This window comes from Cupressus sempervirens, chromosome 2 (assembly GCF_028749045.1).
Source record: "Cupressus sempervirens isolate cs-2001-9-10 chromosome 2, ASM2874904v1, whole genome shotgun sequence".
In the NCBI taxonomy this organism is placed as follows: Eukaryota; Viridiplantae; Streptophyta; class Pinopsida; order Cupressales; family Cupressaceae; genus Cupressus; species Cupressus sempervirens.
In genome coordinates, this window is record NC_143119.1 from 56,760,691 (window position 1) to 56,788,231 (window position 27,541).

General features: G+C 34.5%; 1 protein-coding gene across 1 annotated transcript in view; it reads left to right on the forward strand.

The window, feature by feature from the left end:
• Positions 1-27,541, forward strand: part of LOC149571043 (calmodulin-binding transcription activator) — a 291,577-nt gene that overhangs the window by 36,705 nt on the left and 227,331 nt on the right. Inside the window, exons 3-4 of the mRNA XM_089812610.1 lie at positions 13,714-13,829; positions 14,339-14,427. Of these exons, the coding sequence (XP_089668736.1) occupies positions 13,714-13,829; positions 14,339-14,427 (205 nt within the window). The remainder of the gene's footprint in view (positions 1-13,713; positions 13,830-14,338; positions 14,428-27,541) is intronic.

The following is a 27,541-nucleotide window of genomic DNA, read 5'->3' on the forward strand; positions in this document are numbered from 1 at the left end:
TTCTTTTGGTCTTTTCAAATGGACGTATAAGAAACTCTACATGTAAAATATGCACCTATAGCCAACTGTCACTATCACAAACACTTAGCATGCAAGCTGTATACTTATCATTTTGATCATTACAACAGCATGAGGCCTGAAACTTATAACTCCATCAAATGAATGTGATAATCACAATGCCAATATCAAGATGCAACATATAGTTATTTTCATATATATAACCTAGATGATGCAAATGGCATTGGCCGTGTTAGATACGATGAATGGGCCTCTCTATGTCAACCACCACCTTCACAAATAATGACCGCAGCTTCTAAAGGAGGAACACTTCTATTGTAAATACCTTACGACAGCCTTTAACTCCAGAGACAGCCTGTTATGGGACCGCCGCCCTTCTGAGACTACAACATGGCCTATATAGACATCCAAATCTGCTGTACAATATGCTAACACTGCCTCAGTAAATGGAAGCAATTCAGAATGCAAACCCAAATGTCAAACAACAATTATCTTCAGAATTAACTCTTGGTCGATTCTCTCAGAAAAACGTCACCAGTCCTTGTAATTGCAGCAGAGATAATGAACAGAATTCATTGGCATAGGTAGTCAACTCAAAGTGCAGGATTTCTGATAAGAATTCCCAATTCTATCAGACACAGCTCAAAACCCTTCTTACACAAACTTATCAAAAAATCAAAGCAAATAGGAATGAATTAATCAAGTCTAGAGGATTTCTTTTATAACAATTTAGGCCAAAATCTTCTTCAAGACACCAACAAAGAGCTTCTTCCATACACATGTCACTTAAATGCAAACTTTGATGTATTGGTTGCATATTTGAATTTTGAAATATAATTACTCCATGTACCTTTTAATTAATACTGTGGCATAGGCTTCCATTAATTAAATAAATGGCCCATTCCAATGATGACTCAACTCAAGTGAAAAATTATAAAGTAAAATAATAACAATTTATTGATTTAATAATAATTTGGCCACCAAAATAATAATAACTCCCAAAATACTTCCTTTTAACATATCGTCTAAAATAGGAGGCACACCTATTATTTCCCCATGTGACCAAATGCACTTTCTGTTGGCAATTTGGCTAAGAGATGAGTATGGAAATACATTAAGGTTGTCATTTATGACAACATATCATCCATTAAGTCAGCAAGTTGTAAAGACAAAGTTTTGGTTTGAAGACTTAGAAAATTGTCCAAGTGTTGTAAAGGATAACTGTCAATAGATACACCTTTTTCAGTTTGCAAAGTATATAGACAATGAATTGGCACGTGCGCACTTGAGGGAAGCTAGAACAAGGTATGATGATACTACATCTCAGAGTGCAAGTCATTATGAGCTGTACAAATAGAGATATTAAGGTTTTATCAGTTGCAGTCATGTACAAGCAGAACAAAGTAGAGGCAAGAAAATGGTATTTTGTGTTAAGGAATTATTTTGGTAAACCAAAATAATTATTTAACTAATTAGGGACGATATCCTAGATGTTAACCCTAATTTAGCAAAGGTCAATTTTTTGCTTTGGGACACGTGTGAAGACATGAAGGCTGACATGACAAAATAGAAAGGTATAAAAGAAAGTTTTGGATATGCAAAGTTGGGTAAATGTCTTTGGACATTGAAATGTACTTGCTATTTGATGCGAACTTTATGTTAGAGCAGTGAAAGGACAATATATGCAAAGTTGTTTATAGAGAGCCACAAAGGACAAATCAGATATTGTAGATATCAACATTGTGATATTGCTATCAGGATTTAACTGTGTGATAGCAATATCACAATTTGACTTGCTGTGGAAATTATCTCCTACTTATCGATATCAACATTGTCAAAAGGTTTTGTATCTATACCTTTTGTGTACATGATATATCATTGTAATTGCATGTTTGAGCAATGGGCTCATCTTGCATATCTTTTGTAATTGTAATACCAACTCCTAATAGGGTTGAGGCTCCTAACAAGGTCTAGTCCTCTAACAAGGACAAAGACACTATATGGATGTAATAGACTCCTAATATGGACAATATCTTTCACAAGATACTTTTGATTATTAGATCATTTTGTGGGTACCATCCCCACTGGGGTTTTCCCTTGGCCAGGGTTTCCCTAGTTAACAAATAATGGTGTTATGAGTTGCATTGTGTTACTGTTATGTTTACTTTTTAGTTTAATCACATGTGCATGTTTCAAGGTTAGTTGGGAAAAAGTCTGTGAAATACAGATTCACCCCCACCCCCGCTCTCAGTATTTCCTATTTCTAACAATTGGTATCAGAGCACAATTATGTAGAGAATGCCTAACAACTTGAGTAAGAGCACTATGGGTATGGATCAGTTGTTGAAGAATCTAGAGGAAGCTCTTGAGGAACTTGATGTAGTCACAAAAGAAAGAGACAGTTTGAACAACAAATACAAAGACGCAAAAGTTTACATTCAGAAGTTGAAAAAGGAGATTGAATCTACCAATTCCCAGAAGAATCAAATGATCAGATCAAAGATAGTGATGTAGTTTCTAAGCTAAAGAAGGAAAATGAGATCCTAAAGCATGAACTTGAAATTACCAATCTTAAGATGAGTTTGATGGAAGATGAGAAGAAAAGTCAACCAAATTTGAGATCTGAGAATGCAGATCTGATATCCAAACTTACCAAGGTGACATCTGAATTTGAGACTACAAAGTTGGAATATGTAGAACTTGAGAAGTATAATACTATTGTAAAAGCAAAACTTACACAAAAAAAGCAACATCTTGAGAAGTTGTATTTAAGTACTGAAAACTTTGATGAGAAGATCAATGCACAAAGACCTACTTAGGATAAGACTAGTATTGGTTACTATGAAGGTGAATCATCTAAGAGATCTGAAGTTACTGAGGAACTATATCTTGTGATCCAATAGCTTGAACAACAAGAATACCTGAACAAGGAAATACCTAAATAATCTGAACAACCTAAAGAAGTAAGAAGACAATTTATTGGAAAATGTTTTGCATGCAATGAAATTGATCACATGAAGGACTGTACAGGTAAGTATCCTAACCCTTTATTGGTTATTGTTATAATTGTTATGCTTATGGACATCGAGCTAGTGAATGCATGAAACCTAGATTTAATAATAATATGTATCAAAGTACTAACCTTGCAGCTAGTAAACCTATTGGTGCGACTAATATCATAAGAAATAGAGTTATGTGTTAAAAGTGCAACGACTTTGGACGTATTGCTAGAGATTGCAGATTATAGATAAATCAGTTAGGACCTAGATATGGAAACAATGTGATAGCATATCAGATTTGTAACAATATGAGACATGCAACAAGATTTTTTTAGGATGATATGAGGAATAAGATGAGACCACAGAATGTAAGGACACCTAACTATAGAAGGAATGCAAACAACAATGTTAGAAGAAATGAGAATAACAATGATATACAAAAGGAGAATGTGAAAGAACATGTAGAGAACTACAATGAAACATTTTTTAAAGCTAAGACACTAGAAAGCACACAAATTTGGGTGGAAAAGAAGACAAATGATGCATCTGAAAAGAAGGTGAAGTTAGTAGTAGTTGTTGACAAATCCTTATCAATTTAAGCAGTTTTATTCATTAACAAGAAGGGGGAATTGACATCAGAAAACTGTTTATCCCCTGAAAGATTGAATTTAGACTTGCGGAGTTAGGAGAAGGTTTAGATGGATAAAAGGAAGCTGCAGTTAAGAGCTCATTCATTGCTGGGTTCATATGTGAGCGCGAACAAAAATCAGTTCTTTGGTTAAAGGAAACAACATTTTCATTGATGCATACTTGTGCAATTAATGGAGAATTGAATTGAGTCACATATAATGGTTGAAATCGATTCAATGGACACCATTTGATCGTGCAAAGAGTTGAAGAACCCTTAGAAGTGAATTTGAGATCAGATTTGAAGTGTCTTGAAGCAGATTGAAAGCAAATTCATCCAAGCCCTAGTTTCATGATTTTAAAGGTATTTATCGCTTGCGCAATCATTTTTTTAAGTGAAGGTTAGGTTTCAGCTTGAAAGTATGGCTACTCCAACTACATGTGATATCAATGAGAGGCCTAAGTACAAATTTAAGAAACACCCTTACCTTTCACTTGAGGATGATCTGTCTAGAGCTTTTTCACAAGTTCCTAGTAGGGTTTTACACATAGAAGATGTCCGAGTGTACATCCACTGTAAATTTGAGTCAATTGGGGATAATGACATAAGGATATGAACCTGGTTTACAACAATGATTTGACCTTCAAACAAGGGTTTGAGCACTTGAAGAACCTAAATATTACTAAACATATGTTCTTTGAGGAAATTGATCAACATGAGTGGACCATAATCATACTTAGTCGACCATAATCATACTTAGTCGAATTCATGAGGATATGTTCTAGGTAATGATATTCCTGTGATGATTGATAATGACATGATTCATAAACTTACTGGTTTGAGTAATGAAGGTAGTAACCCTGCCAATGAGAAGAATGTTAATAAGTTAGTTGAGACAAACACTGAATCTGTATCATATAGGAGAAACATGAAATTGGATAAATTAAGCAAACTGATGTAAGATTGATTAGCAAAATAATTGGATACAAGATGAACTACAGTTCTGGGGTAAACTTTGTACCTATTGGATTTATCCATGCAACTTATATGATGGCTGTAGGAAATGAGAAAGTTAACATGTGTGAAATTCTTAGACAACTGTTGGTTGATAATTTGGACAGAATCAAGAAGAATAAGAATGCAGCTTTCAGATTTGAATCACTATTAACACATCTATTTTGTTAAGTTATAAGGAAATTCCCCGGAATGCCTAGTTATGAATGGGAATCAAACAAAAACAAAATGGAGTTAATTACTCACTACTATAGGAAGCAACCTACAGATAGAATTACATATGATATTTCTAGAATGATGAAGGATTTTCTGTCAAAGATGAAACAGAGGTATAAGATACCACCAGTTATTATAGAGAAATATAAAGATGAACTATGCCTCATGGTTGAGACAGATGTAACATTCATGAAAGCAGTTGAACCAAGAGTGAAATTCATTGATCCTATGGGTTATGAGATGAGTGAAGAAATAATTGAAGGATATGCTAAGATAATTCTTGAGTCTCAAAGAGACAAAGAGTGTCCTAGATGGGGAAGTTATGAAGAAAACTAAGAGAAGTACACAGACAGTTATACAGTAAGGAGATCAAGAAGAAAGTTGACAAGAAAATTGATGAGTAACTCAAAGAATCAGGTATGAGCAGAGAAGAATTTAGAGAATCAATGAACACAACTTAAGAGATGAGAGCTAGCGGTCAGTCAGAGATCTTGATTGCTGAAACACTTGCAACAAAAAGTGGACTTTCTATGGGAGTTACAGTTGCAGTACCTTGAGCGCAATCACCTATTGCAACATATGCAGCAGTAGCAACTGCACCACAATTTATTCCACCACCATCAGATAAGCTGATGGAGGAAGATGTCAATATAGTAATCAGTCATCTGCACCTGCAAGCATAAGAAGATCAGCGAGGTTAGTTGAAGTCAAACAAGAGTAAGCAATATCTCCTAAACACAAAAGAGTGAAAGAATTAGCCACTGGACTTGGTAAAAGACAAAAGACAATAGTCACCTATGTGGGCAAACAAAAGAAGGCACAAGAACAAGAAACAAAATTAGAGAAAGAGAAAGCAGAAAAAGATAAACCAGTGAAAGCAGAAAGAAATGGAAACCAAAGATTGAGAATATGGACAACTTGATTATCAATGAAGGAAATCTCACTAAGTTGAACGGATTTTATAATCTGTATGATAATTTGAAAAGTAGCAATTAGAAAATGCCATAATTAGATATATGATATTGTTTAAACAAAAGTTTATAAACATCCATGGAAAAATACCAGTGATTTGTATGAAAGGCTAAAGAATAGAAAGAGGAGAGTTAAGGAAGAGGACAAAGCAATAAGAGCAAGAATGGTCAAAAAACTCTGTGAAATTGAGAGTGAAGAGCATTTTGGGAGAATAATGAAGAGTCTAGAACCATTACTAAGAAACAAGACGAGCAATTTTGATCATGGGAGGTAACTATGAACAAGTAAACAAGGAAACAAAAGAAGCTTAATGAAAGGGAGAGCAACAGAGATCCAAACTCCCACTGCAACAAAAGCAAAGGAATATATTGTGATGACAGAAGGAGAGGTTAGAAAGACTACAAAAGGAACAATTTCAGGGGCACCTTAGATAATAATTGATGGTGATACAATGAACATTGACAATACTCCTATTACTGTTGACGAGATAGAGGATCCATTTAAGGATCACACCATCATTGTTGACAATTTGGTTTGATTATCCAAGTTTTGATGATGAAGAGAAGGAAGAAAAGAAGAAGGATGAAGGAGAGAGATCAGAAGATATAGCCACATTGGCTGAAGTTCTCAAGGATATGGACCCTAAGATATAAAATAATTGGAAAATAATAGTGCAAGAAATATTATCATTGGCACCTCAGCTTAGGCATACAAAGATAGAGAAAGAGGAAACAACAAAACAACAGGTTGAGACACTGAAAGAAGACAATGGAAAAGGAAAAGAGGCAGAGAAATCAGTGACAAGAGAATGAGCAGAAAAGATAATTGGAATCTACATATCAACTAGTCACTTCTACAAAGGCACCAGGCACCAAGACTCCTAGCACATCAAAGATCCCATTGGAATCAATTTTAACAAATATGATGAGAAATACACCCTTGGCACCTATTGGAGGTCTAGAGATTGAGATGTTCAAACAACTAACAACATTTGCAACCAACACGATCATTGAGAAGACAAAATGCATAAAAAGAACTCAAGAAATGCTTGAGAAAGTGACAAACAATTTAATAACCCCAACTGGTTATAACTTCGTTAAACACCAAATTCTTTTATAATTCAGTTGTTTGACATTTCTTCAAACACTTTGCAAGCAAGCTCTGATACCACTATAATAACCCGACTGACTCAAACAATTTGTGATGAAGAATTGATTTTTTTTTTGTTCTTGAGGTTTTGCAATTTTGATACAACAATTTAGCAGCAAACTAGAAGATTTTGCAATAATAATTTCAACTCAAATATTTAGATAGAAAATAACACCCATCAACAGATATACATTGGCACTCAACCAACTCCAAATGAACCAACACACAATTTGATATAACAATTCTAGCGAATCCATTCACAAATTCCAGAACAACCTCTAGCAGCAAGAAAAATTAAATTTCTCCTTAGCAACAGTTAATATGGTAGGAGAAATGACAAATTGTATACCTCAACAAAATTTGCCAAGCAATCTTAGAATTGAATCTACAATACTTTAACTGTAGATCCCAAACCCTTATACTTCAGCAAGGGCACAAAATTTCAAAACTTCAGAGGTGTCACAAAGACAACAAAGAAAGATAAGATAATCAAATAATTGGATGCTCTACTCATCAAATGGGCTCATATTTATAATCTCTTGATGGCACAAAGTTTCCCAAATGAACTTCACTTAAGAAGCTTCCCATACACAACATTAAAATATAATAAAGTTCCAGTAATATGATTTATTAATAGCTTTTGGCTCCAAAAATGACCTTTTCCACCATAACTTAAGATTTTGACACGCAAGGGCACTATTTCTTGTTCCCACGATTTAAAACTTTTCATTCTGGTTCCAACGAGCTATAATACTGAGGTGACCAACCAACAACACCAAGAAAAATAATAACCTCAACGTATTTAGACGAATAATAATAATAATTCACCCGTCTTGGGAAAACAATTGAAGAAGCATCGAAATCGAAATCTGACAACACCAAAGTGCTCTTGATGATGGAAGATGATGAATGTGTTAAGTTTGTAGTTAAAGTCAATTTGATATGATCATGAGTTTATTATTGATGATAAATCATCATTAGATAAATATTCTTTTTTATACATATACTATTATAAATAATATATAATATATATTATATTATATATATATAATAATAATGCATATATTATACATATGGTTATTTATATTATTAATATACTAACTAATGATGTTTAAACCTTGGAGACATGTCTCTTTCACGAGACATGTCTCCTCCTCTCTTACTTATATGAAATCCAAATCTCCATTTGGACCATATCAATAACAATGGCAGTATAATTACATTTGTAGATACGATCCATGTTACTTAACATGGTATCAGAGCCGCCTGCCAATGTAAGAAGTTTATAACAAGAAGACTATACATTGTTTGATAGGCATCAAACCATATTGCAAACCCATTGGTAAGGACTGACATGTAGAGTGGAATAAACCTAGATATAAATAGCATGCGGGTGAAACTAGGCCAATCCACTTACAGATAGGACAACGTGGGAACATACACCAAATCAAAAGGGGAGATATACAATCTGTGATTAAAGATAAATTTACAGAAAACAAATAAACCAAGTCTTCAAGCCATCCTTAAACTAAATTATATATGGTAAAATAAAAAAATAAAAATGCATCTCATATTGTCATGAATGCAGGGAACCCATACACATTTTGGAGTCAAACATAACCTTTCTGGAAGTTACAATTTTACTTGAAACTTATATTTTGTACGCTAAGCAACAAATAAGGGCTTATTGCAAACATCTGGGTCTAATTTTGATTAGAATTAACTTCATATTTTGGGTTTGAAGCTGTTGTGATGAATAAAATAGACACCTTTTTCCTTCCTGGTGATCCAAGGAACTAAGCTTGAATCTACCATGGAGTCTTGGCTAGTACATTGTATATTCATCTCTGCCTTATAGTTAGCATTGTGGAATAGAAGAGAGGTGATAATGTTCCTTGGTATCTTCATAAAAATTTTATTGGGAGAATTTACTTTAAACACAAATAATATTAACTTACAAGCCGTAGAGTGCCTTTGGAGTTTCATATATCCTTTCCTAAACATTAAAGTTTGTGCCTAATACTTGTCAAGATATATGGCTCTTATAAACCGCATACTGTAAGCGGGAATTCACCCATGGTTGCTAATAAGCCCACATGTACCGCCTCAGGATTTTGTCCTTTGAACAATTCACACCATATTTGGCTCCAATGTCCTTATATATCTACATTTACAAAGGCAGATTCAGAAAAGAACCTTTGAACAAATGCCCAACAACTTTCACACAATTATTTTACATCAATTGGAAGTGTTTTAAGTCACTCTTTGGTCAGTCCCTATAAGGAAAACCATACAATTATCTCCACTATTTCGTATGAGAGAAACAAACTCTATTCAAAGTACAAAATTGTTAATGATATAGAACATGAAATGAAGCAAGAACATATTGCAAAAAAAAAAAGGAATTGTTGTGTTTGAGATTATAAGAATCCAATCAAAGTCCTTAGAAATTGCATGATTTGAGGAAGGGTGGCAGTAGACCGAAGGCAAGTGGATATTTGATACATACAAACCATCGAATATGATAATGAATATAAACAAGCTTAAAGTCACAAACGTCACCACTGACCGAAAAGGGAGGTTTAAAGTTATACACATCATCAGTGATCGAAAAGAGCAGAAATAAGATGAAAGAGAATTTGAAAAGGGTGAATCACACAAAATTGAACCCTGTACACATAATAGCATATGTCAAGAGCAAACATTATTAGCATTATGATCAAATGTCAAGGTGAATACCAATTATAATGAGATATAATGTTTGGTGTCATCAACATGGAAAATGGTTTACAAAGACAAGTTCTATCGCATATAGTCCCTCCACGTGGATACCACCGATGAAGGTGAAATGAAGCGGATTTAATTCAAAGGAACCCATTGGATATGTGGGAGTATACAAAGGCAAAAATAAGTATGGATATATATATATATCCACCATCATATCATAAATATACTATTATTAAATATTATGATATCTATTTTTATTTAAAATATGCAATGAAGAGTTATTTTATAAATTATTCATTTAGAATATATATAATTTCATCTTGTATAAGAAAGGAGACTCTGTTTGGGCATTATATGCTCTATCCATCATTGAGTGAAGAGTGAGATTATCGAAAATTAAATATTAACATTTGTTATATATATATATATATTAACAATCAATGTGATATACAATAAATTTTTATTATAATAGACTTGTAATAAAAGATTAAATAACTTCAACATAATGTTTATCAACCATAAAAGAGATTCATTGTGAGAATATACAAGGTAAAGACGAAGTATATTTATATCCTGGCTTCTATACATCACTAAGTATTTTTGTTATGGCATGACTTAAAATACTAACATTCTTATTTCTATTTCTATATGTAATATAAGAATTAATTTCCTTGATCTTTTCCTCCGAGAATGTTATTATAGGAAGAGGGAGATTGAGATTAAGAGGGAGCCAGACATTTGATATTTCATCAATTGCAACCTTGAAAGAGAGGGAGCAGATAGAGGATATGGTTTCATCAACTTTTAGTGATGTCGATCATATTGATTCAGAGGGAGTAAACGATGTTGTGATGGAATCTTCAGTGATTGATAAATTGTAACAGTCAAGAGGATTGTAATTTGTGCAACTATGTGATTTTAATGGGCCTACCCCTTGTGTACATCATAAGAAAGTGGTGACTTCAATTGAAGCATTTACAATAAATGATAAATGAAACTTGACGTATGAGTTGTAGAGTCATTCAAGTGGCACAATCATACTCAATCAAGATACTGGTGTATTGTGGATGAGTTTGTGTTCGCTTCTACTATTAAGCTAAATGAATGTTTGGACTTTCAATGGATAAAATAATAATAAAAAAAAGAGAAAAAAAGAAAAGAAAAAAAAGAGCAAGTTAGAATTTAGAAAGGAGTTATCATATTTGATACAAAATTGTTCAACAATATAAGAATAAGTGGAAATTTTACATTCTCAAATAATTTAAGAAGAAAATTATGAATGCACGTCAAGATCTGATGTTTCTTTGTATCTTAAATGCCAAGCTTTAAGGTTGCTATGGCATATTTCTCTTCACGTCTCTTATGGAAACCTAAAGTCTCACCTAAGGGGATTCTTGTACCCCACTGCATCATATTCTCAACAATTAGGGTTTCCCTTTTATTTCTTTTTGCACAACAAATTGGTCTCCCATTATTGTTGCACATGAGGCTTAGCTTTGAGGAGGGTGAATATTATTTTCTTAGCATCTAAGAAGTGATTTAATTTAATTTTTTCCTGCAATCCAATAGCAATCACCGATAGAGTCTACTTCAAAAGATGTGATATAAAAATTCACCTCTACCTTGAAAGGGGTGCGACCACTGAATCGTATTCCCATTTTTTGGTTGCAGTCTTCCTGGTTCTTCTTGAAGAGCTGATTGAACCTGTTTATCACAGTCTCACATTGTCTTTTAAAAGATTCTTCAACCAACACATTGAAAGGGTCAATGAGTCACCCCATTTTCAGCCATTGGTAGTTGTGTGCACGTTAAAGGACAGTAATTTGGTATATCTATTGTTTTCAATCCAATCTTTTGACACCGCTGTGGGATGTGACATATAGTAGCTAGCATGCTTTGATACCACTGTTCTGAATTAGTTTGACATTTTGGAGGACAATGTGTAGTAAGGGATTGGTGGTATTCTAATTATGCAACAAACAATATGCAAATTATGAAATAGCTCTTATTTAGAATAGAGGGTTCCTGGTTCATACAAGTTGACAAACTCTATGGAAGAGATGCATGTCTACAATTTTGTTTCATTAATTAAAAATCCAAGCAATATATAAATTTTCAACTAAAATAAACAAAAACTTAGCAAGACTCTAAATTATGGTATTCGGAAACCAAAGACTCATACGTTTAATTACTCATTGGAAATTGAAATGGACCACTAGACGAGGACATATTATCCAAATAATTAAACAATTTATTTGGTGTTTAATCTATATATGAAGCATGCTAGATATTAATTTAAATTGCCTTCTTTTTCATAATTTTCTTGGGAATTGAGGAAACAGACTTCAATTCTATCTCTACCTACAACATCATATTTACACTTTCAAAATTAACGCTCATTGAATGTGGATACTTTGAATTTCAAGGTGGTCGCTTGATGGAAAAGCATAGTTGACTACATTAATCAATGTGCAATTATTAGGCAAGGATGTGGTTTTCCAACCATTCCTTCTAAACTTTTGTGCAATCTATATAAGGAATCATATTGCATTTGTAATATTTATGCAATGCATAGTTTGTGATATCATTTTCTTGATTAAAATGCATCAAAATTTTGAATTGCTGAAATTTTGGGTTCGATTCCTGTCCTTTTTATCGTATATTGCAAAGGTGTGGTCAATTTTGGACCTGTTAGCATGGTGTCACTTGCACCTAATGAACTTAATGATACATCTAACTAGATTGTATTATTTGGTTTATGTAATGTCCACATTTTTGACACCACCAGAATTTGAGGGATTTGCCTATTATTGTAATCCTCTTAGGCTAATTATTGTGGATAGAGGGTCTTCTGAGGTAGAGGCTTGGCTATGGGAGGGTCTTATCTTCTTCACTATTCAATATGTTCCAGTTTGGTATTTGTTTGACTCAGATTGGACTTCGTTTGGGCTTAGATTGGGCTGTGGCTGGGAAGAAGTTATTGAGCTGAGAATCTGTGGTGAATTTAATTGCTACCACAGAGGTTTTAATTCTGCTCATAGATATCTACTTTCAGCGTTTGGTGGCAAGGACATTGCTTTGCAGTTTGGGAATTGAAACTACTGCTGGATGGTGTCATTACCATCTGCAAAAAATCAGGTGCCTAAGTCTGCAATTTGGGTTGCTGCTTCTGCTGCGAGGGTTTTAGGAGTACCAGGGCATGAAGATGCTGTACAATTTACTACAGATCAGACATTGTTAGGAGACCAAAGGTTCTTTCCATTCATTGTTAATTCTAATCTATTTGGTGATCTATTAAATGTAGCGATCTTGAGCTTGGGTGTTGACATCGTAATTACTTGTAAAAAATTCATATAGTGAACATTGCAGTGAACATTGCATGCCAAAAATTTGTCAAAATGCGCTTGGCTGTAGATGGTCATTTGATTGTCCCAGAATGCATGAGAAGTGTTTGCAATATGTCAATTCATTGTGAATCTCATTTCAGTCACTCATATGATTGAGAAAGTTGTAAACAAAGTAGCATATTGTCTCTATTACCTTACCAATCAATTTTGCATCATTATAACTATTCCAAACATTATTTGCAGCATAGAAATTCAACACAATACAAATTGAAACAAAGAACAGCAGGTAAAGTCTTTGCATGCAAAGTGTTTGATGAAATGTTAAACAACTGGTTAGTGGAGTAAATAGGTGTTTGTTTAAGCTATAACCAGCAAGGGTTATTACAGTTTACATTATTCTGTGTATGTTCTGATATTACTGAACCTAAGTGTGTTGAAGTATGTCAACAACAAGTATACTCAAACTGAATGATACCATGTAAGATATCATATCTTGACCAAACATAGGTATATTTTCGCTAAGTCAGTAAGCATCTTTGGTGGTAGATCTTTGTTATGAATAATTTTCATGATGACTATATGATGAAAAAACAAAAAAAATATTGCATTTATGGCGACTTACTTCAACAGTTGGTGTTTTTAGGTGGAACTTTAATAATGTTTGATCGCAAAGCATTACGGAACTTTAGGAAGGATGGTCATGCATGGCAGAAGAAAAAGGATGGCAAAACTGTCAAAGAAGCTCATGAACACCTTAAAGTAAGTACTCAATTTTATTTGCAAAGTTTAAAAGCTGATATGGACTGTTGATATGGGACGAATATTGATAGCCAAATAAATCTGTTATTGGTTTCTGTTATTTATTGTTAACTTGCCTTACCTTAGGTTTTTTTTGTGTTAGTTTGTACTAATGTCTACATTGTGAGTATTTTCTATAGTTGAATGATTTTTTGTTGTGATTGAAACTACCTTTTGTAGAAACTATATTCTTCGCTGCAAAGTGTTGGACCTGCTTTACAATGCCAACTATATGTACTTTTTAGTTTTTTGAGTACTCTCAAATGAGTAACCAAGTTGAAGACTCTTTATACATTGATATGATGCTATTTGGTAACCATATAGAATTTGTATAGATTTTATATGGTCAATAGTGGCCTTTAAAATGGGCCTTTTTGTTATGGTTGTACAGACAGTGTTGATTTAGATGGGCAATATTACATTTTAATTGGGACATAAATATATGATTTTCTTTTCGCATTGTTTACCAGGTTGGCAACGAAGAGAGAATTCATGTTTATTATGCTCACGGAGAAGACAATCCAAAGTTTGTTCGTAGGAGCTATTGGCTACTTGATAGGTACGCCTTAATGTCACAATGTGTTATGCGGAACTATTGATGCCCATGGAACTGAAATTTATGATATAATTTCCTTGATAATGTTTGCAATTTTGAAATTCTAATATGCTGATCCATATGCAAACGAATGTGGGAAAATCAAAGGCCTCTAACATGCTGATAACAAAAGGCCAATTCTGTCAAAGGCCTTTTAAAAATCCAAAAATCATCACATCATCTTGTCCAGAATATTTGTCCCAATTCATAGCTTCCTAGATTGTAATAAGATTCTCCAATATGTATCTACCTTTAATAAAACCAGTTTGAGTAACAGGGATGACTCTACTAAGAATATTGGCAATTATTCTAACTAAGAAATTGGCAATTATTCTAGCTAAGACCTTAGTAATAATTGTAAATGAGAGGTTAAGCAGAGTAATTAGGCACCAGTTTTTAACTTGAGTTATATCTCCATTTTAGGAAGAAGTTCAATCAATCCTCTATTAATCTTTTCTCCTAAAGAAACATTATCAAATGCTTTCTCATACAAGGACATTGGTTCCTCACAAATTCACTGAATATTTTGTTTATAGAACTCAAAAGGTATCACATCGAGTCCAGGCCATTTTCCATTAGCCATGCTTTTGATAGCATCCTCAATTTCACCTATCTTAATGTTATCACTAAGCATCTTGGCTTCCTCAGATGAAACCTTTTTAGGAATCAGTTTAATGCAATTTTCAAGAGACTTCTGATTACTACTCATATATTCTGAATTAAACACTTCCTGATAGAAATTATAATAGAAAGTATTCAAGATAGTTGAATTGTCTCTTACAATCCCACCTTCTATTTGAGTTTCATCAATACAGTCCCCCCTTTGTTTGGATCTATTAATGTTAAAATGTACATAGCCCCCCTGTTCCTGTCCTTCATCCAGTTCATTCTCTCTGGTCCTTTGACCCTGAATCTCATAATTTTGATGTCTCCTTAACTTACTTTTTGCAACAGTCATCTTACATTCCAAATCAATATCATATCCTTTGTTTTGGATCAGACCCTCCACCTCATTTAACATTCTGACATCTAGTGATTTGAACTTTTCTGTCCATGGCCATTTTCCTTCCTATGATTTGAAACAAATCCTTCCAAGCATCTACCATCCGATTCCACTGATCCACAGGAGAGTAACACTTGTTTTTAAATTTAGAGAGGCAAGAGACCATATGAATAGCATCATTGACATCATTGTCATTATGAAATGAGACATTTAATTTCAAAAGGTTCTTATTTCTAGTTTTATAGGCATCTTCTTGAGATCCCTCATATCTCACAGAAATGGAGATGGAGAGTGATATGAAATCCTGGCAGGGGTAACAACTACAGGATAGCAACTAGAAGCATGGGAGACATTAAACATAGAGGAGTCAATATAGCACCTATCCAATCTTGGTGCAAGTGGACCTAGACAACCCTATGGTCAGACACAAGACACCAAGGAGGACTTTAAAGTATCAACAATATATTGACAGCTATTATGCCATTTTGTAATAATGAATTAAGTGTAATGATTAAAAGTCCTAAGGGTCCTAGTAAGGACCCTAAGACCAAATATATTGTAATAGGGGCCAATAGTGCACGAGAGGGATTCAACCAGATTCATAAGGTCCTAGATGAGTTAAATAGATCCTAGGAGAAATAAGATCCAAGAGTTGATAAGTTAGAATGCAAATAAAGCAATTAAATAAAGTTTAAAATTCAAATTTTTGAATATTAATGGTAAGTTCAGTTTTGGAAGGAAATAATGTTTAAGGGTCTTAATGAGTTTGTAATCACATGAAACTGACTTGGATCAGTTGGAACAGTTGAAAGACACCTTATTTTGCCTGGACAAGGCATGGGGATCTCATGGTGTACGGTGGTGGCAACATCTTTACGGACAGTCATTGAATAAACAACAAATTTGCAATATTCCTTATGTATTTGCACTAAGTTACTGATTCGGATGCGGATTCCAGAAGCGGATACGGGATGCGGGGATTTTTTTTTTTTTTTTAAAGGATGCGGATGCAAGAGGAAACGTGTATATATATATATATAATAATAATAATAATAATAATAATAATAATATTAACATATGCAAAGAAATGCAAGAAATACACAAAAACAAATCATAATATGACTATGAATCTATGATACTTAACAGTTAACTTGAACCCTTAAACAAAATTCAAGATATTTCAAAATTCATATGATATTCATATATCAAGATTCAATATCAATATGTGCTTGTCCAACATTAGCGTTTAGTCTTGACTTTAAACAATAAGTTCAAATAGGTCATGTTCAAGATTCCAACAAAATAAAATTTAAAAACATGGTAAATGATTGAAGTCTGAAGATTCAGTCAATCAGAGTCTGACTTTGAATCATAGGGATTCGCAAGAAAATCCACATTCTCATTGTCATCTCCAACTGCTGAAAGATCATTTGAACCAAGCATGGTTCCACATATGCTAGATACACCACGTGCCACACTAACATAGCCCGGGCTTGTGTAGTCAGCTGGTGATTCTTTGATTGCTGCCACCATTTCCTTCCAATATGGTGATCTCACCAAGTTGAAAGAAAGCCCATTCGCATAGAGGCAACGTGCAATAGCTTCTTCAGCGTGGTCTCTTGCCCCCACTTTAAATGCGGTGTCCAGTGGGCCTCTTTTATAAGAAAGTAAATAAATTTTAATTAGTTCCTAACAACTATGAACATCAATGATCATGCATACAAGTGGAAAGAAGTGAGAAAAACTACTAAAATAGATACCCAAAGTTGCTTCTACCTATCTTTCAAAAAAAAAAATTTGAAAAAAAACTTTAAAAACATCTTCAAGAACTTGAAAAAAATCATCAAAAACTCAAAAAAATTCATCTAAATACTCAAGAAAAGAATTGATCACTTACCTTGAATGGTTTAAACTTCTTTGAGAAAGCTCTCTCTCCCTCTTCGATCGATCCTCTTTGAAAATGCTGAACTTAGCTTCACAATGAAGGAGTGGTTGTAGGTGCAAACAAAATTCTAAAATGACTCTTGTGAATGCTTCTATGTTGTCTTCTAGGGTCGTTTTAGGGTTTTATTGTGAAAAAACACTTTAAAAAAAGCTTTTAGTCACATGTTATGAAAGTTTAAGTTAAAATATACTATATTTTATTGTTTTCCCGCCTAACTCCTGTGGATGCGTCCGGATGCTCCCGGATTCCCTGTGGGTGCTGCCCGAAAGCCGCCCGCAGGCATCCAGAGGCTTCCATCATCCGTCCGCATTGGATGCGGAAGCCAGGCCCTGCTGGCACGAATCGGTATTTGAGTATTTGCATTGTTGAGCGATCATATCAATTAGTTTTGGGATGGTTTGTATAGATTCACAGAAGGATTAAACACTCCTAACACCCGGTGAATGATCTATGGTAACATTGTAGTGCATTATACAAAGTTGTTGTTGATTGGTTTGAAGTTCCGTGCATAGTTTTGACAGTTTGAATACATTCAAGGCTTCAATGGCCATTCCACGAATGTCTTCTCTCTATTCCTCATGGGATGGTCATGAATTAACATGTATAATATGAAACTAACCCCAAAATTGTAGAGAAGTGTTTGAAGTTGGTGATCATCATATAATAATATATTCATTTGGTAGAAGGAACACCAAATTTGATGGTAGGGTATTGTAGTAGACAATCTACCTTCACGAGGCATCCTTTTATGTTGGAACCGGTTAGTATATGTCAAGGAGGTGGTTAATCAACCACTGTTTGGTTGAGATTGAGTTTGGAAGGGTGATTTTGAGTAGTGTTTACCGTATGGGTAAATTAAAACAATGCATACAGACAATGAACACGAACACGAACAGCAGAATTATATTCGCATATGCCAGACATACATTATGCTTGATAAGATCAATGATATAAGATGCTTTACAATGATCCCAGACGGGATATAAATACTATCCGCTGAACCTTTCCGAAGGAGTCTGTCGGCCACAAACATTATGTCCGCTACAAACTATTTACCCGTCGGCTACAAAATACAAAACACCGACGACAGTCATTCCGTCGGCTACAGAAACACCGCCGACAATCACTCTGTCCGCTACAGAAACACCGACGACAATCTAGTCGGCTGACAAGTAGGCCCTAGTTTTTGATGGTTTTAGAGGGCAAATTGGGGTTTTTATGGTTGGACTGACCATAGAGTCCAATTGATTGCAGAAACCTCTAATTGAAGTCATTTAATAACCCTGTCGAAGAAGCCATGGTCAGGTATTAAGTTTGTGATATGGTTCCTTTGTAAAAGTGGGCTTATTTACGTCTAAAAACTGTCACAGTTGGCCAAATTGAGGGATTGGTCCACAGTAACCTATGTTGAGTCTTTGATATGTTGTTGAGAAGCCAAGTGGGTGTCAGGATATGTAATTTGTTTTGGGAAAATTTTGAGAAAAGTTGAGAAAACTATCCCTCGAGGTCTAATTGCCTACTAGGCCTAATAGGACAGCATTTGGGGTTTGCCTAGGAGATAGGCATTAAGTTGTTTATTGTAGTTGGATTGGATGATTAAAGATCATTAGAATTGTGGGTCATTGTGGAGGTTGAGTTCATGTTTTGACCACACCAAACCATTAGTTGCTTAAGGAGACCTTGGCAGCTTTGAAGTCTTAAAATTAACATTTGGTTTGAAAACCCTAAAGCCCCATGTTGCTCTGCATTAAATCTGCAATAAACTCTTTGACAACCCAATTGATTATTACACTAAGTGTACCAAATGCTCCCTTGAGATTTTTTCTTTTCAATTGGATCAACCAAATTAAATCTTCTCTTAAAGTAAGACTCTTCCAAGAATGAAATAAACTCACACTTTTATCTTCTTTGTTGACGACCACGTTAAAGTTTCCAACTATGATCCAATTGGCTTTGGGAAGATTGTTTGCAAGCCAATCCCAAAACTTTGCTTTGTCTTTGTAGTCATTGACAGCATAAATATTACAAACACCTATTAGCTTATTATAGCAATTGAACACCACCCATTGGGCTCTTTGACAAGGAGAAGTTCCTTCTTTGACAACTTTATCAGACCATTGGTGGCTGATAAGGAAAGTGGTACACCTTTCCCTCTGGCATGATTGGTATAAAAACATGAAGCCTTGTCCCAAAGGAATTTTAAGGTATTATAAGCATGATAACCAACAACTACAATATCTTGCAAACAAATAATATCCTTTTGTTTAATCTTATTGCACTGTTTTCTAATGATATATTTTCTATTTGACATTTCTAGACCATGGACATTCCAACTATGGAAATTCATCATCATGAAGTATTTGTTTGAAGGTGTTTTGCCCTTATAGGGCCTATTGAAACATTCTGGCATTTCCAAGTGAGCATGCTTAAGGTTTTTCCTTTTGACTAGCAACAAAAAGTCTTTCAATTAACTTTCTTTTTTCAATGGTGCTTTTGGTAAGCTCCAATGTGAATTGGCCACCAATCTCTATGTTCAAATTATCCGGATTAATAACACAAACAATTTTCTCACCCATCTCTTCCTTTGATGAAATTACAAGCTCTTATGGGACATTACACTATTTCAAAAATGTTTTGGTAGATTTCCTAACCTTTTCTGCTTTTATTTTAAGTTTTGTAAAGCAATTTGTTGGGCATTCTTCTTTTGGGCAGGAACATCTATGCTAATTGTATTTGAAATGGGGGGAGAACCTATTAATTGACAATCGACAAAGGCCAAATCATGATCAATTTGTTATCACCCTCGAGAACCACCTCAAAATTTTTATCAAACAATGGGTTGGAAAGAGAAACAAATTTATTACGATTATCAAAATCCAAACTTCTATCAATATTATTAACAACTGCATTATCATTAAGTTATTAACCTTCTCAACAAGATTCTTTTTAAGTTCTTTTGCAAAATTTGTTTCACCACCCACAATGACTGGAGGGGATTTAGGAGAATAACCATTAACATTATTGATAGAGACTTCAAAAGTCTTTTGAATATTTTTAAGGGCCGGACATACTTTGTAGGCATGGCCATTCAATTTGCAGTGAAAACAAGCACCTAGGTTCCCAAGCAAGCAAATGTTCCACGAGAAAAATTCACCTTCAATGTCGAGAAAGAACATATGGGAAATCCACTTCTGGATCTAGAACAATAAGAATGCAAGCATTGAGATGTGAGAGGGTGACTTTTGACTTCTCAACTTGCAACACTGACCCTACTGGTTTGAGGTTTTGCGGAATGAAAGGCCAAATTTCTGGCAGTAAATCATTTTGATTTCAACGCAAGGCGGGAAGGACCTGGCAATAACATTCTCAATATTACCCTTTGGAGACCACGGGAAAGCCCTAAATAGGATTTAACCTACATTCCAAGAGGATTTCTGAAGGATTCTTTTTGCATGTTATGGTTTTTCAATAAAACGACAAACCCACGCCTTTGAATCATTCGATAAAAACTAACAAATATACCCAATTTTATTCCCCAAACATTATTAAACCAGTCATCTCAAAAATTTCTTGCAGGTGAAAACTTATTATCCATGCAAACAAAAAAGATTGAAATATTTCTCAAGAGAGTTTTTTCAGTTTTGATGGCCCTTACCATGTCGTCATTAGGGGATAACAAAAGAGTTTTCAACCCAGAAAGAGGGGGCTTACCCATTTCTCCATGTTGCACAATGCGTCATTGATGTCAAAGATTGTGATAACAAAGCATGAGTATATCAAACTTTGAGAATATATCTGATCATATAAAACATGTAAACATCTTTGCCTCATAATATGTGTTCCAAATCCATCAGAAAACCTAGAGGGAAACTCTGCAACATTGTTAAGCAATTAAAAAATGAGACTTACTGGTGATCGTTGTTTGTAATATTTAAACAATCGACTTAAGTTATGACGTATGTTAAGTGGGAGACATAATGGAAATCTGGAAATAATTTTAATGACATGCTATGTACATCTGCACCTCATGGTGTCTGCAAAGATCGCAGGGATATGAAGGGTTTGGCTCAGCCGGGTATATCTTCTTTCATAATTTTTGACTCAGATGACAAGTGTTTACAGCCCCGGCTCTATTCATATTTCCATTTGTGCTGCTTGCATATTCCCTAGTCACACGGTAGCTATTGGATGATATTGTGTTTTGATGATTGTGTATTACAATCAAATATAAAGGTTGCCGTGCGTATTCTACAGATACAAATGAGACAAGTTGTGTTTGTTTAAAACTATAATATTTGCCGTAAACAATGGAAGTTCAATTATTATTAACATTCTTCATAGTTGTCGGGCTGTTTAGTATTTGTGAAAGTTTTCATTTGATTCTGATGCCATGTCAGGTTAAGACAGCACACCACGTCAGATTGGAGTTCAAAATTGGCTTTTGATTATTATTGTCTGAATAAATAAATAGAGTTTGAAAGTTTGTGTGTTTTTATAATCAATGTTTTGTGGAAATGTGCGAGTATCATAAATGAAATGATATGATGTAAAAATTGAGATACTGTTGCTGCGTCAGATATATAAGAATACAGTGGTATTAAAAAGGTGATTTGTGAAAGAAAGAAGATAAGATGTTTTGATATGATAATCTGAAGCTATATGTCTCCCGAGGCTGTACGTGCTCAACATGGCAATGGTTTTTTGAATTGAAACAGGTATATGACTTTCAGAGGTGTCAATTGTTTTCAAACCAGAATTTAAGTTTATTTTATTCATTTCAGATTGATCTCAAAGAATTAATACATAGTATTACAGCTATCAGAGGCATTGAGATAAATTCAGATTGAAATTTGAAATTTATTTTCAAACAGTTTACTCATTGTGCCTGCTTGAATTTAGTTTTTGAAAGGAATTATACTAATTCTAGATTGGATTTATTTGTGAAGAAGAACTGGCACTGTTATCTTGGTATATCAGAATTTCAACTCATCTGTGTTTGTATAAAAGGGAACGCAAAGATTGCAGTAAGAATTGATATGATATTCTTATTCTTTAACCGAGTTGATGCCCAGACTGTGGTGAGTTGGTGCTTATGTAAAGTTTGTTAAAGTGCTTTGAAATGGTACTCATAAAAAAATGTCGAATGAGTGCTGTATAAGTTGCTGCTTATATTGTGGAAGAGTTGATGCTTTTGAGAAGGTTTTGATGACTCCTTAGGGTTGAAGCCCTTAAAGTTGTAATTGGACAGAAGTTTGTTTGGGACTGGATTAGGACAGTAGCTCCTAGCAGTCTTTGTATTGGTGGTTTTCTCCTGCATTGGGTTTCCACATTTTACATAGTGCATTGTCTTTTCTTTGCTTGTGATGTTGAACTTATATTATATGAGAAGATGCTTATGAACATAGATTGATCAGAAAAATTAAATTGGTACACAGATTGTTATACACTCCTAATTCACTTCCAACTCTTAGTAGTGTATTTGTGTTCTACACTGTCTCTCCGGGGTCTGCACTCTCGGCGATGCCCCCGCTTCCCATTCAATTTCCATCAGCTCTGGTACATTTTCCTCCATCGGCTCCTCAGGCAAGTCCTCTGATAAACTCTCCATTAAAGCAAGCAGAAGGACATTCAGTAATACATTTGTCTGCCACCATAAATTAATAAGATGGTATCCTGTTTTCACCAAGACCTAGGATTGCCTTCAGATTTCTCACTATCTGTAATAATATCATTCTCTTTGCCTTGCAACAAAGAACCATTTTTACCAGACTCCATCTAAGTCAAAAAGCCACAGAAGAAATCCTTTCAATGAAACCGTAGACGACACCAAGCCATGAAAGGAAAAACACACACAGAGGCAGGACAAGAGATTTTATGCAAGAAAAAAAAGCAGGTAATAAAACCAGCACGGAGGACAAGCACAGGCTCTCCTACAAACATGCCACAAAGGACCTGCAATTATGGGCCTATCGTCCAGATGCCCCACTTACAGAGCGCCACTTTTCTTCTCCTTGTTTTTTTCCCAAAATCCAGTGTTGCATCAGCTCCAAGGAATATTCTCAAATACTTGTCTTACAAAATCTGTACTCGCTGTTCTTAATTTTGGATTGTTTTGTTTTGTTTTAATGATTGCCAGTGATGACCAAATGCTTAAAGATGGATGTAAATAAGCTTGATAAATAATAGAGATGCAATGCAAGACTACTCTTGAATTTCCAAAGGCTTATGAAGATTAAAAATGATTGCAACTTATTCCTACAACCAATAAGCATTACAACGAACACTGGACATGCACTCTAGTGATCTAATGTAAACTGTAATGTATAACTACAGTAAGTCATTTCATCAAACAATTTTTTTGCAACCTTGTGACTCCTTATTTCTGTTCAGGGAAATAACTTATTACAATGTCACTATTGCTTGAGGAATTAATTATATAGCTAACTGAAATGAACTTGAAAAAGAAATCACAGCTGGCTTGTAATTCCAAAATGTGTGCCACCTTGTACAATAGTATGAATTAAGACACAAGAAGACCATGCGACAAGAAGAACTATCAATGCCCAATAATGTGCCCTTTCAAGCACGCATGATTCCCTCTTGACTCGGCTATAGATGACTTACTATAAATAGTAAGTGTATCAAATTAAACTAAACGAAGAGAAAATCTTGAATGCTTCTGTACTCTACAAGGGGAAAGAGCCTTCTGTTCTGCCAATTGGGAACCCTCTAACCATCTGACTTAGCCTACAAAGGCCAATGATAGGCTAATCAAAATAACCTTTGATGCTCACGATAACGGGGACACTACAATGAGGGTTTCTAGCTGCTATTGCATACAGTATTTTTGATTATTCTGGCTACCCTAAATGGAAATCAGAACTAGGGTTTCTATGTTGGTGTTTTCATCAAGGTTGCATGGGTACTCGTACCCACACCCCTGGTACTCGTACCCACCGGGTACCCACGTACCCAAGTACCGGGTACACGTATCCCACGTATCGGGTACTCGGTGGAGAGCATCATAGCTAAGGACCTTGATTAAGATTCTGATTTTTTTTTTGGTTTTTTATTTTTGTATTAGCTTGTTGTTTATCAAACTTAATTCAATACCAAATCAGTTTGAAACTTTGATACTCATTAAAAATAAACTTTATCACTGTTCAAGTCATAAGTTTATCATTTGCAATATGTCATTGTTATATGATTTGGGATCCTCTTGTTCATTTTTAAAGTCTGCCTTCTTTGTTATGCATCTAAGCATTTATCATGTATTATTATTTCAAACATATAGCAAATCTGAAACTGAAAACAATACATTACATTTGCAAACTTTATCACTGTTCTTGTTTTGAAAAACCATTGTCATGACTCATAATTTCAGATTTTTTATAAATATAAAGGTATAATTTTTAAATAAGTTTGACATACCCAAGTACCTCCGTCCCCTATTATGAAAAATACTTTAAACATTAAGCATTCAGCAATAGCATATATATATATATTTCAAATTTCTTGTTTTGAATGCTCAATGTCATGACTCATGACATATATTTTGATTTTTATATTTTCCATAAAATATTAATAATATAGAAAAAATAGGCATACACACGTACCCTCGTCCCCTATTTTGAAAAATATGCGTACCCGTACCCGTCCCCGTTCCCGTACCCATGTACCCATGCAACCTTGGTTTTCATGTTTGTTGCTATTGTGATATTTATCCAGAAATTCATTATCCAATTCCATTTTCATATATGGTTAATCTCAATGTAAAACGGTTTCTTATGATCAGTAGCGAATGGCAGTATCATTGTCTGTAAATTATTAGTCATTATCGACAGTCAGTTTCGGCATATACTTTCATATCTTAGGGCTCCTTCTCCGGAGCCCTATTTTCGAACTTCTATTCGTTCTTGTGGTAGTTTTCAGTGATGAATCATTAGTTTTCCTTGCCCAATTGTTCCTCTGCTCCCTTTGGAGTGGTCTCCTTGAAAGCCATTTTGACTTTGATCTTCTGCCAATGGTAATAACATTTGTCCCATTGGCAATACCCATTTTTTAGACTCCCAAATAGGCCTAAGGAGCCCTGTGATTGCTACCAAACCTAGTATACTGTTGGTGCGACATTGCACATCTGATTTAATTAAGATCTCAATTATGAACCAATATTTGAAGAATACTATCTTGTCATCTTAATCCCTATTCTAGTATTAAAATCATAGTTGAAAAACTTGGCTGACACAATTTTTTTGAAAAAACTCGATATCACCCAAAACTCGGTGAATAAAATGACACTTTTATCAAACATTTGATTAACTATTATAATATGATAATATAATAGTTGCTATTTTTAAAATTATAAATAATGACTAGAAGAATATAATATAATACATATTATGTGACACATCCAAAAACATTAAGTATAATTAATACTTAATAATTTTAATATATCTTTTAATTAGATTTAATCATTGTTAATATATTAAATATAATTAGAAAATAGATTAACAAAGATCAATAGTTAAGAACTTAAGAATGTTTTATACATTACATATTCTTAACTATTAGTCCTTGTCATTATTTTAATTTTTTAAAAATATAACTCTTAATTATTAATCCTTATTAGTATATTTTTTTAATTAAAATGATTTAAAGTTTTTTAAAATATTAAATTGAGATGTAAATGCTAAATATTGAACTATGATTTATTGTTGAAAACTTGTTTATGATATATATAATACTGTTCACGTAATGGTTGCCAATGAAAATAAAAAAATTACCTTATTTTTAAAATTCAATGAACTTGGTTGCCAGCAATATAATCTACGATTAAAAAGTAATAATAATTAAAAAAAAATGGTGAAAAAAGCAGCATTAACCAAAAAAATAGTAAATGTGATAAAAGCAGTCAGGAATAATGTTTATCTGAACAAGCCCGAGCACATTAATCTAAGAGAAGATCACTGCCCAATTGTTTACTGTATAGGGTAAAATGATACTTGTTGCATGTAGTATAGCAAGATATAACACAGATCAGATACTTTATTCATATATGCAATAAGCTCGTTACAATGATTCCAATGATTACCATGATTATTCCAAAGTCCCTTCCAGATGGTGTACATATACTTTCTCGAAGGGGTGACTCAACCATCACGTGCCCGTTTGGATACTATTCTACCCGTCGGCTACAATATAGAATTTACTGACAACATCATCCCCCCCAAAAAGTAAAGTCGTCTCCAGACGACAATTGCAAAATTACCGAGACAGATTAACAAAATGGAATACATTAACTGTGACTAACTATAATAGGATAGATCTTTTTCTGTCACACCACTTTCACATTCGTCTTGTGTCTGCACCAAACTGGTCTCCAAAACACATTGCATTTATAGCCTTTGCTAACACAATACTGTCATTTTAGCCAATATGCCCTTGATAGCCACTCGTGCCACATTCTTTGCTTCCAACTCCTGGGTACGCTGAGCCAAGTGTCCCTCTACTGCTTCCAACTGGATGATCAACTCCTCCCAAGCTCTCTATGCATCCACCAAGACAGCCTCACGTCCAACACCTACTTCGAGTGCCTCAAAGCGTATCACCTCTCTCTAAAGGTTTGCTCCAGTGCTTTCTCCACCTTTAACACATAGACACTCTATGCCTGTAGCAGCTCTAGGTCTCATCAACTGGTCACACTTCCCATGACTGATAACTGAACTGACTGGGGGTCTAGGGGGAACGCCCTCAGCGGGGTCGAGGGGCAGTGCCCCCGCCGCCAAGACCAAATTAGCTCCCTCAAACCCACACAAAAGTCCATGGAACACACCATTTTTGTCATTTTCTTCCGATCCCATACTCTTTTTGCCAACCGACTATGTTTTACTACTTGTTTATGTCTTTCCCTTCCCTTCGGTATATTGTGAAGTGTTTTGATTTGTCATTTTTTTTTGTTGTCAATACCGTATGGTATATGGTTACACAATGTACTGCCTCCCCAGGGTATTTTGTACGGTGTACGACTACACAATGTACTGCCTCCACAGTATATTCCGTACAACAATGTTCTATCTTTTATAGCTTTTTGCTTGACTGTTTTGGGCAAAACCCTTATACAAAACCCTCCG